The sequence below is a fragment of the Liolophura sinensis genome, chromosome 2 (assembly GCF_032854445.1).
Source record: "Liolophura sinensis isolate JHLJ2023 chromosome 2, CUHK_Ljap_v2, whole genome shotgun sequence".
Taxonomy (NCBI): Eukaryota; Metazoa; Mollusca; class Polyplacophora; order Chitonida; family Chitonidae; genus Liolophura; species Liolophura sinensis.
Window position 1 is genome coordinate 26,524,415 of NC_088296.1, and position 10,627 is coordinate 26,535,041.

A 10,627-nucleotide genomic window follows, 5' to 3' on the forward strand; every position below is an offset into this window, starting at 1 on the left:
TTTTTTTAATATAAACGTGATAAAATGAGAAAGTAGGCACATGTGTATTGTAACTCTAACACGTGCACAAATATGACGACAATATCAGACAAGTTTCTCTTTTAGCTGATAGCAGGTTATCACAGTTGGAAATAGCTCCGTTGTTTGAATGAATGAATGAATGAATGAATGCTTACGGATTAACGTCCTACAGGTACTTACATGTAACAAGTGAGGCATGCATAGTGTACATACAGGCCTGCTGTGTCTTCTTATGGCAAGGCGGGTTCATGCCGCCAAAACGCTGCCGCAAACTGAAGTAGGAAGACACCATCCAGTCACATTATATTGACACCGGGTCAACCAGTCCTGTTTCCTCGCCCTAACTTCAGTGGTGAGCTCCAAGCGAGACAGCAACAAGTGCAATATTTAAGTCTTTTGTATGACCCCACCCTGGTTTGACCCAGAGGCAGACGCTCTAACCATTAGGCCACCGAAGTGATTCTGCGTTGTTTAAATCCACTCGTCAACGTGTTTTTCTTTTCCGAGTATTTAACCCTATGTTTTACATGTAGCGTACATGTATACGAGTTATCAGCTGTCCTATGTAATAATCTAGACTACCATATAGATGTCAAAAGAGACCAGTCAAATAAATGAGTAAATAAATGCCTAAATAAATGAGTAAATATATATATATATATATATATATATATATATATATATATATATATATATATATATATATATACATATTATTTCAATCATTTCATTACGTATGCGACTTTAAAGTCATGTTTAAATATGATGTATTTTGGTGTGTGAGAAATTATTATGAGTAAGACAGGTATAGATCCACATGTAGGCTCTATTTTCTGGGTGACCGTAGCTATATGTATAAACCTACCATATTTTTAATATGAGTTATCATGCATTATTATTGAAATGAGGAAGTATAGCCTGTTTGAAACTTAACATGTTTACAGAAGTGTTAAAACTGTCAGACAATCTTCTTTGTACGTTATTAACAGGATATCACAGCTGGACATTTCGCGGAAATAACTGCGTTGTTAGAGTCAGTTCGTCAACAAGTTGTTTTCCCTCAGTTTAAATGTACACACATGGGTTCACAGCTGGCCTATATCATAATGCCAGCTGACATTTGACCTGTGACGTCATAACGTCTTGGGACATGTGTTCTTGGCCCAGTTTTCATTCAGTGAACCTCGCTTTGAAAACTGGGTTATTCGTAAACTGTAGCAGACGCTCTGAAAAAGCCATCTGTCGCCACCGGTTTAAAATTTCACGCCATTCATGACAGACACCAGGGTTATATTCCATCGTTTTTGTACGAGAGCCTGTTTATTGTTTGACTAACCATGCAAGGAAGCGAACAGCCTGCGAGCTCTGCGATGCAATCGCTCTCTCTGAGCGACAAAACAGAGAGAGAAAAACACAGGGAATCTCCAAACTCGCTGAATGAACTCATCAAAGAACTTCATGTTATTTTCTCATCCGATCGTGTGGACGTTGACTACGTGAAGCATCTGATGTCTGAGTTTAAAAGCGTGAAAAAAGAGTGGAAAAAATTCGCCAAATTTGATCCTCATAGGTAAGTTAGAGTTAGTTGAAAGTTTTGCTGCGCGCAAGTTTTTGAAACAAAAAAAATACAGCACTAGTCTGCGAAATTATTTAGGCTGTAGAAATATGCAGTTCTGGAGACTTGGATCATATACCTCGCGAAAATCTTATAAATTCAGACAATCACATTGGCAGAGTAGACCTACTTGCTTAGCTTTTAAGCTGACAGCGTTTTAGATGGTGTATTCCACCGTAAACAACAAAAACAACGCACCATTTGGTTACACGCTTTTATTGGCTGCAACATGTGATCTTGACCAAATTTGTTTAAACGGCATAGAAGAGCAATTTTATTTTTGAAACGCATGACACTGTCAACAGAACATGTACATAAATGCTCCACCCACATTACCATATATTTACCATATAGTTACAAAACAGCTCAAATGTACGTGCCCCATGAAATAGGTAACTTCTTTCTTTCCCTTGTCATTTTTAAAAGAAGAAAAAAAATAGCCTACCTGTTTGGCAGAGGTGGACGACATATTATTTCAACCCATAACTGTAAGTAAGTAAATGAAATCAAAACGTCATTGTGAAATATCCGGAGGTTTGTTTTATTGACAAAAACACGCCTGGCATCATTGCACACGTTAGTGGACTATGATATTTGACCGAAATATTTTTCTTTGAAAGAGAACATCCTGTCGTCACGAGCACGTGGATCGTGTAACACTGCGTGAGAGTGTGCGTCATGGGAGGTTTAAGTCCCAATGTGTTGTTTCTGTGGTGTGGTCTTTTGTTTTCGGATTAAATATAAAATCTCAATCCATACAGGGGCCTCCGTGGCTCAGTCGGTTAGCGCGCTAGCGCAGCGTGATGACCCAGGAGCCTCTCACCAATGCGGTCGCTGTGAGTTCAAGTCCAGCTCATGCTGGCTTCCTCTCCGGCCGTACGTGGGAAGGTCCTCAGCAACCTGCGGATGGTCGTGGGTTTCCCCCGGGCTGTGCCCGGTTTCCACCCACCATAATGCTGGCCGCCGTCGTATAAGTGAAATATTCTTGAGTACGGTGTAAAACACCAATCAAAAAAAAAAAAAATCAATCAATCCATACAGAACATAACTACATGTAAGCTTGTGAACAAAGACGGCTGCTGTAGAGGTTTGACTCTGAGTTGTGTAACTTTGTATCTGTGCTTAAACAATGAAGCTCGTGGGCGTGATGCATGCTGTGGTAATAAGTACCGATAGATCAAAATAGCGATTTGTGGCTGTTGTACTAATGGCCATATGGGTGGAGTATTTACGTGTCACACAGTGATAGGCTCAAAACATGGTCTAAATTCACAACTACTTACATGTAAACATTTCAGTGGAATCATTTCCTAATTCACCTACCAGTATCGTACAAGAACTAATCTATTGTTTATTAAACGGGTCATGCATAATCTTTCTGGTTATGTTTTTTATGGTGATCAGTCTCATAAACACGTCTCATATCATAAAAGTAATGATGTAATGTCCATGACGGGACAAGACCGTATATTCGTTATAATTATTTCTGAATGTCTTGATGCGATAATCATGTTCAAACGTTGTACATATACATCCATATAATTATTTCTGAGTACTTCTCTTCTTTTTAAATTTGATTTTTTTAAACATTTTAACATTGCAATATATTTCATTTGATGCATCCATTTCTTTTCTTTTTGCCTTATAAGTTATATGTGCGTCATATTATTGCGTGACAAATGTTGAGTGTTATTTTACTGGATGAACAAGATTGTCTTAGAAACATTGAGCGTGTTTATGTTTTACTGGATGAACTCATGCGCTATGCACAGGGGATGTTTTATTGTAAACCTTACATTAACCTTATACGTTGTGTAACTCCACAGGAAGTAGAGCTCGGGCTAAGTGAGGTTTTGCGTAGCTGAATCCACCTGACCAGCTGTACGCGACCCCTTGTGGCTATATGATATAGTGTTACGTAATGTGGCTTGACACATTTACACTGAGATAAACATTCTGGTAATGGCCTTGTGTACCACGTGCAGTATGACAGATTTAATGTTCACAAGTTGCGCATATCGTGGAAAAATCATTAAAACTAAAGCTGTACACACACACACGCACAAACCCCCACTCGGTCTCAGTGGCTTGAGACCGACAGTGGAGCGAATCTCTAAGCCGATATTTTCAGTACAAGAATAGAGTATTGTCTTTAAATTCGAGCTAGAAATTACCTCTTGCTTTCTGTCATTATCATTGTTATCTTTTCTTTCTTTTGTGTGTGTGTGTGTGTGTGTGTCAAACGGTTTAGTAATTATGATTATTTTCTTGTATACATGTATACATGTGGAAGGAAGTAGAATGAACAGTCGATATATAGGTTTCCCGGCTAAAGCTTGACTCTGATATTGCCTGACATTGAACATCCTTATACCACGTACACATCTGTGACGCATTGATCTCCCTTACACACCCGTACACACCCGTACATATTTATCCGAGGAATTATCCGAGTGTGTGTAATCTATACACACGAACACTCCTTACAGGCACGTGGCCATCCTCCGTAAACAGGTATGTAGAACCTGGCCCATGGCATGATATCAAGGTCAGTGACCGAATATAAGAGACTTGGAGGTGATTTCTGCATATGGAATTTCTAATACATATAAGACAAGGCATTGCGAGAGAACCATGTGCCATTAAAGGCAAAGAAAAGACATTAAACACTGTGTATAAAAATAATTTGAAACGAGCTATTTCGAGCAAATGACATGGATGTGACTTCACTGATGCGGTAATACAATCTGGTTCAGTACCGTCCACCGTACAGTATATTGTTTTTAAAAAATTTTATTTGGTTGGACAGTTTTTATTGGTCTTTCATCTGACATATACTTCATTTTAGTGTGGCTTTTTTGACGTTTAATCCATCTGGATTACCTATTAGTAAAGTCATATTGATACTTTTATCAAATCTGAAGGTAATGTTGTTTACAGTTTACGAGAGTATATATATTGACAGATTTATTGCTGAAAAGATTTTCAACAGCTGCTGTCACACGCTGACCTGTTTGAGCGTGGTCTTATCCAGATCAGATCCAAAGTCACACAGATCCAGGGAACTAAAGCCGAGCTATACCTCACTGTCTCGGTTAATCCAGTTTTAAACGTAGAAGCTGATTCGATCGTGTCTCATTGACTGTGCACAATAATTATCTCATGATAGCATACTTATGTGCGTCGGGACTGTGGCTGGCTCAGTAGTGTAAAGCGTCATTCTCACTGCAGTCAAAGTAGTCTCAGGAAGGGGCGAATCCGAGTTGTGACTTAAAGTTTACCCGTTTGAGTTAAGTCCTGTCGGTGTGTATTTTCAAATACAGATGTTGTAACACAGAAAGAATCAGAGCGAATCACCTCCATCGTTTTCTCACATAGTTGGTTAAGATTTGGAGGATTTTTCCATCGTGCTTAATGAGATTCTATTTGACGAGATCGGGCACTGCTGTACAATCCTAATCTTATACAGTCATTCCAAGGACTATTCCACCAACCAGTCTTACTGCACCAGTTTCAAACCTTCACAAATCTTACACATGGCATTCCAGCCGTTATGAATTGCACAGGCTTGAAAACTGGACCAGCTCTGTCTGGGTTTATTTGAGTTTCGTGATGATTTGATCATTTTGTTTTGGATGTTCAGAATTTCCGTCGGTGATGGAGCCTAATGACTGACTCTCGTCAAATGTACATGTAATACCGGAGTAGGCAGTGGTCTGGCACGGTTGTTCAAAACTGGATTAAGACTTAATACCAGATTTAACTTTAAGTCTTCAGTTTTGCGCTTTGCCTGAAAACCTTGTGTAAAATTATATTAAATATGACCTAAACTGTTGCTGATACACTTTGTATTTTTGGCACTGACTGAAGAGTTTGGCTAAAACTTTAAGTATAAAACATGACTTAACACCAGTATTAGCTAATACTGGTATTAAGTCATATATCGCATTCACATTTTAGCCAAACGCAGCAGCCAATGTAGCTCTCCAAAAGTTCTCTCCGAGTACAACATCTGCAGTTTTAGTTCATATAATGCTACACAATTATGTTACGCAAGTACAAACTTGAAGACTTGGCTTAATCGTAAATCTGGTATTAAATCTTAATCCAGCTTTGAACAATCGGACCCAGGGCCCCGGAGTGTAATTCTGCAGTTGACAGTCAATTGGCTTCACGTTATGTACCAGAACACTGGCTTAATATATGTAATAGTTACATTTACATGAGTTTCTCTTGTATTTTTTTTTCCAAATGAAGTGTAATTTTTTTTTAATTACGGAAATATTCGCTAACATCAGAAACAGATTTATTATGAGTAATTGTCTGTATATAGTCTAACACAATATGACTTGCTACATTCTTTCAGATACACCCGGAATCTAGTGGACTCTGGCAATGGGAAGTTTAACCTGATGATCCTCTGCTGGAACGAGAGTCAGGGCAGCAGCATTCACTCTCACGCCAACTCCCACTGCTTCCTCAAGGTCATGCAAGGTTCCGTCAAGGAGGAGATGTACGACTGGCCTGAGAACTCGGAGCGCGTGGCCGAAATAGAAGAGGAGGTCGGTCTGAAAATGATCCCTCGCGAGACAATGATACACGAAAGCGAGGCTGTGACATACATTAATGGTAGGCTTGTTGTTTTGCGGGAATTTTTTCGAACTTTTCTTTTGTATATATTTAGGTATAAGTCCAGCTCACATCAGATCTCGTTACGTCACGGAAGATAGCGGTACTTTTCAGGCATGATATTTCTTACTCAAAGAGAAATTAAGCGGTATTCATCTCTGACGCAAATCTCGCGAAAGCCTGGGATTTGGCGTGTAGCAGTAGTTAACAGATTGAGAACACTCTCTCATACAAATATGACACACTCTTGAGTATGGACAAGAGTCATTCAGTCATTCCTTCTTACTGTGGACAGTCAGGGTTAACCCTGTATTTAACAGCTAAGCGGGTCACACTGTTGTCAAACATTACAGACAGGTTCATGCCTTAAGCTCACAAATGTCTCATCAGTTGTCAGCGCGAGCGGACAAACGGACAAATCTCGTCAGTCCACTCGCAGCTAGTACTGACCCGAGAATCTAACCCTTCGGTTGTTCACCTCCTACAGCTGACCTTGACCTCGAGAAGGTCGCGTGAACTGCTCAGCTGAAGATGACTTTCAACTTACGAGATAACGTTTTGAGCGAGATTCTTCCACACCTATTTGCGTTTGTTCTGGCCGTCAACCTCTCAACTCCCAGATTGTCGAATTGTCCAAGATTCTTCCGCGCCAAAATGGAAGTGACGCTTTATCATTTGTATATTGGCAACTCGTCATACACATAATTTACTTCATCGCTCGGACTCATGATAGGTTGGTTCAATTTTGTTTTTCCCAAAAGAGGACTGTGACACATGACAGCTTGGTACAAGGAAACACACTCAGATTGCACGTGTATTATACCACATTGGCATCTGTAATCGCAGAGATGAAGTAGTGCTTTGCCAGCTGTTCACTACTCTTATCTCTTTGTCCTCAGACAGCATTGGCCTTCACCGCGTGGAGAACCCGAGTCACACAGAGCCGGCCGTCACTCTCCACTTGTACTCTCCACCATTCGACACATGTGACACGTTTGACCAGAGAACCGGGCGCAGGAGACCCGCCACGGTCACATTCTACAGCATGAAAGGAAAACGAACACCGTTCGTAAGTTATCGGGTTTCATTCACCGACCTTTGGTTGATATCAGAGTTATAAGGGACCGTTCAGATTGTCAAGAAATAATGCTATTTTTACCCATGCACTTTACACGCAGGTCTTTGCTGCACAAATCGGAACTGGTTGGATTCTGTCAAGTTCATAAAGATTCATTTTGTTGCTGTCACAGTCTCGTTATAGTAAACAAAAATGTTGAAAAGACCAGCTCTCTTAAGTGACTTTAGTGCTGGTGACAACAGATAGGATGACTGTAGCAATTTAGCGCATTGCCTTACTTATGGTTTGCTTGATTAGCTGATTTCACGAGTGACCAATCCATGACTTGGTACATGCACTTGACTTGGTGACTGACTTGATTCATGTCTTGGCGCCTTACTTGGTACCTGACAGGGCACAATATTTCGTAACTGATTTGGTGCATGACTTGCTACATGCTTTAGTGCATGACTTAGTAACTGATTTGGAACCTAAATTCATGTATGACTTAACGCAGGGCTTGCTGTGTACGCAACTTGATACATGACTTGGTATGTGATTTGGTAGCTGACTTGGGATCTGACTTCGTATGTAACTTGGTGTGTGCTTGGTACGCTACTTAGTACATGACTTGGTACGTGACTGGATATGTGGTTTGGTAGGCGACTTGGTACATCACTTGGTATATGATTGGATATGTGATTTGGCAGTCGATTTGATACATGACTTGGTACGTGACTGGATATGTGGTTTGGTACGCGACATGATACATGACTGGTACGTGACTGGATATGTGGTTTGGTACGCGACTTGATTCATGACATGTTAACTGGCTTACATGTAGTAACTTACTAAGCTGCGAATGGATGTAGATTTCCCCGGGCTCTGCCCGGTTTCCTCCCACCATAATGCTGGGCCGCCGTCGTGTAAGTGAAATATTGCTGAGAACGGTGTAAAACACTCATCAAATAAATAACTAGATAATAACTACAAGATTTGGTAACTGATTTGGGATCTGTTACCCGTTTTTTCTGTTGGTTTATAGGCTCCGCCATCTGTGGAAAAACTACAAGAACAGGCCGAGGACAACTGAGCAGCTTCCTCGATCTCTTCTTTAATCTTCTCCCAGCAATATATCCAAAGACGACACCTAAACCCAGCCAGATTGTGGATCTCACAGACAACACCTAAACACAGCCAGATTGTGGATCTCACAGACGACAGCTAAACCCAGCCAGATTGTGGATCTCACAGACGACAGCTAAACCCAGTTAGATTGTGGATTTCACAGGCGACAGCTAAACCCAGCCAGACTGTGAATCTCATAGACGACAGCTAAACCCAGCCAGATTGTGGATCTCACAGACGACAGCTAAACCCAGTTAGATTGTGGATTTCACAGGCGACACCTAAACCCAGCTAGATTGTGAATCTCATAGACGACAGCTAAACCCAGCCAGATTGTGGATCTCACAGACAACACCTAAACACAGCCAGATTGTGGATCTCACAGACGACAGCTAAACCCAGTTAGATTGTGGATCTCACAGACGACAGCTAAACCCAGCCAGATTGTGGATCTCACAGACGACAGCTAAACCCAGCCAGATTGTGGATCTCACAGACGACAGCTAAACCCAGTTAGATTGTGGATCTCACAGGCGACACCTAAACCCAGCCAGATTGTGGATCTCACAGACGACAGCTAAACCCAGCCAGATTGTGGATGTCACAGACGACAGCTAAACCCAGTTAGATTGTGGATCTCATAGACGACAGCTAAACCCAGCCAGATTGTGGATCTCACAGGCGACAGCTAAACCCAGCCAGATTGTGGATCTCACAGACGACAGCTAAACCCAGCCAGATTGTGGATCTCACAGACGACAGCTAAACCCAGTTAGATTGTGGATCTCACAGGCGACACCTAAACCCAGCCAGATTGTGGATCTCACAGACGACAGCTAAACCCAGCCAGATTGTGGATGTCACAGACGACAGCTAAACCCAGTTAGATTGTGGATCTCATAGACGACAGCTAAACCCAGCCAGATTGTGGATCTCACAGGCGACAGCTAAACCCAGGCAGATTGTGGATCTCACAGACGACAGCTAAACCCAGCCAGATTGTGGATCTCACAGACGACAGCTAAACCCAGTTAGATTGTGGATCTCATAGACGACAGCTAAACCCAGCCAGATTGTGGATCTCACAGACAACACCTAAACCCAGCCAGATTGTTGAACTCATCGGATAACCATGGACACTCATTTGATTTTTTCGCACAAGCCATGTGCTCGACGAAATCAACAAACTATCCACGGCTTTTGTGGACGACTGTGTTTAGAAATATTTAATTTGAATTTCGCCAGATGTCATCATCTCCTTCGGTATGTTTCCCGGACCAGGTTGCATACGGCAGTGTATTCATGCGTGTAGCAGTTATCCAGACTTGCACATATATATACAAGTATAGTTGCTTACAATTAATGTTTGCACGTGACGGATGGCGTGCAATTTCTGGGCTTTAATGGCATGTTGGAATGAAAGCCTGCAATTTGTGCGCATTTTAAATTTGTCATGACCCATACATACATGTACATAGGAATATTTACCGTATTAGCATATTTTTTCACAAATTATATTTTGTTGCCATACACACACCTGTTCTGCCCGACTTTTTACCGCCATTTTGGATCGAGATTTGGGTAAAATCATGCAGACAACCCATAATCGAATCAGAACCGTTGTCTTTATGTCAATTTCGCGCCTATCTCCAGTCCTGCGCTGTTTTGATGTATATTTTGATGTGAAAAAGATATTATGTTATTTATAATGCACTCTTTTGAGCAACGCGGAAAATTTGTTCCTCTAGTAACCTTTGTTCTTGCTGGTATTATGTAAACAACAACGACTGGCGACGCCCACCTTTCTGTGACGTATGAACATCAGTATTTGACACTGGTATAGTCCAAATTGGAAATTGTACTTAATAATGTTGCCGCTGATCATCATGGCGAAATATAATCTCTTATAGATTTGTCAATAAAAAAGCGTACGCATTGAACTTATGTCGTCACACCAACTTTATTACTTATTTACACTTTTTTTTTTTTTTACAAAGTACAATTCTGTCCACCGCATGAATCTCATGGAAATGTTATCTTAGGCCAGATGTATCCAAATTTCAACTTTCACTACTGAGTATTTTGGAAAGATTTAAAATTTTGACATGTCAGAAATGGCTCTGTGGGATCAGTCCCTACAATGATTTAAATTCCTCTTAACACTTCGGTGAAGATGA

At 40.9% G+C, this 10,627-nt stretch overlaps 1 protein-coding gene across 3 annotated transcripts; it reads left to right on the forward strand.

Moving 5' to 3' along the window:
- The first annotated feature begins 1,231 nt into the window (after window positions 1-1,231).
- Window positions 1,232-10,403, forward strand: LOC135462671 (cysteine dioxygenase type 1-like). Of its 3 annotated transcripts, XR_010443466.1 has the most exons (5): window positions 1,236-1,591; window positions 6,003-6,265; window positions 7,165-7,334; window positions 8,368-8,539; window positions 8,802-10,403. XR_010443466.1 is itself a non-coding variant. In XM_064739898.1 (4 exons), exons 1-3 carry the CDS (start codon window positions 1,359-1,361, stop codon window positions 7,312-7,314), a joined length of 642 nt encoding a protein of 213 aa, XP_064595968.1. In that variant the 5' UTR covers window positions 1,232-1,358; the 3' UTR covers window positions 7,315-7,334; window positions 8,368-8,789. The 3 variants fall into 3 exon arrangements, 2 of the variants coding, with proteins under 2 accessions (XP_064595968.1, XP_064595967.1); XM_064739898.1 differs by lacking the exon at window positions 8,802-10,403 and having other exon boundaries at window positions 1,232-1,591; window positions 7,169-7,334; window positions 8,368-8,789; XM_064739897.1 differs by lacking the exon at window positions 8,802-10,403 and having other exon boundaries at window positions 8,368-8,789.
- Window positions 10,404-10,627: the final 224 nt, after the last annotated feature.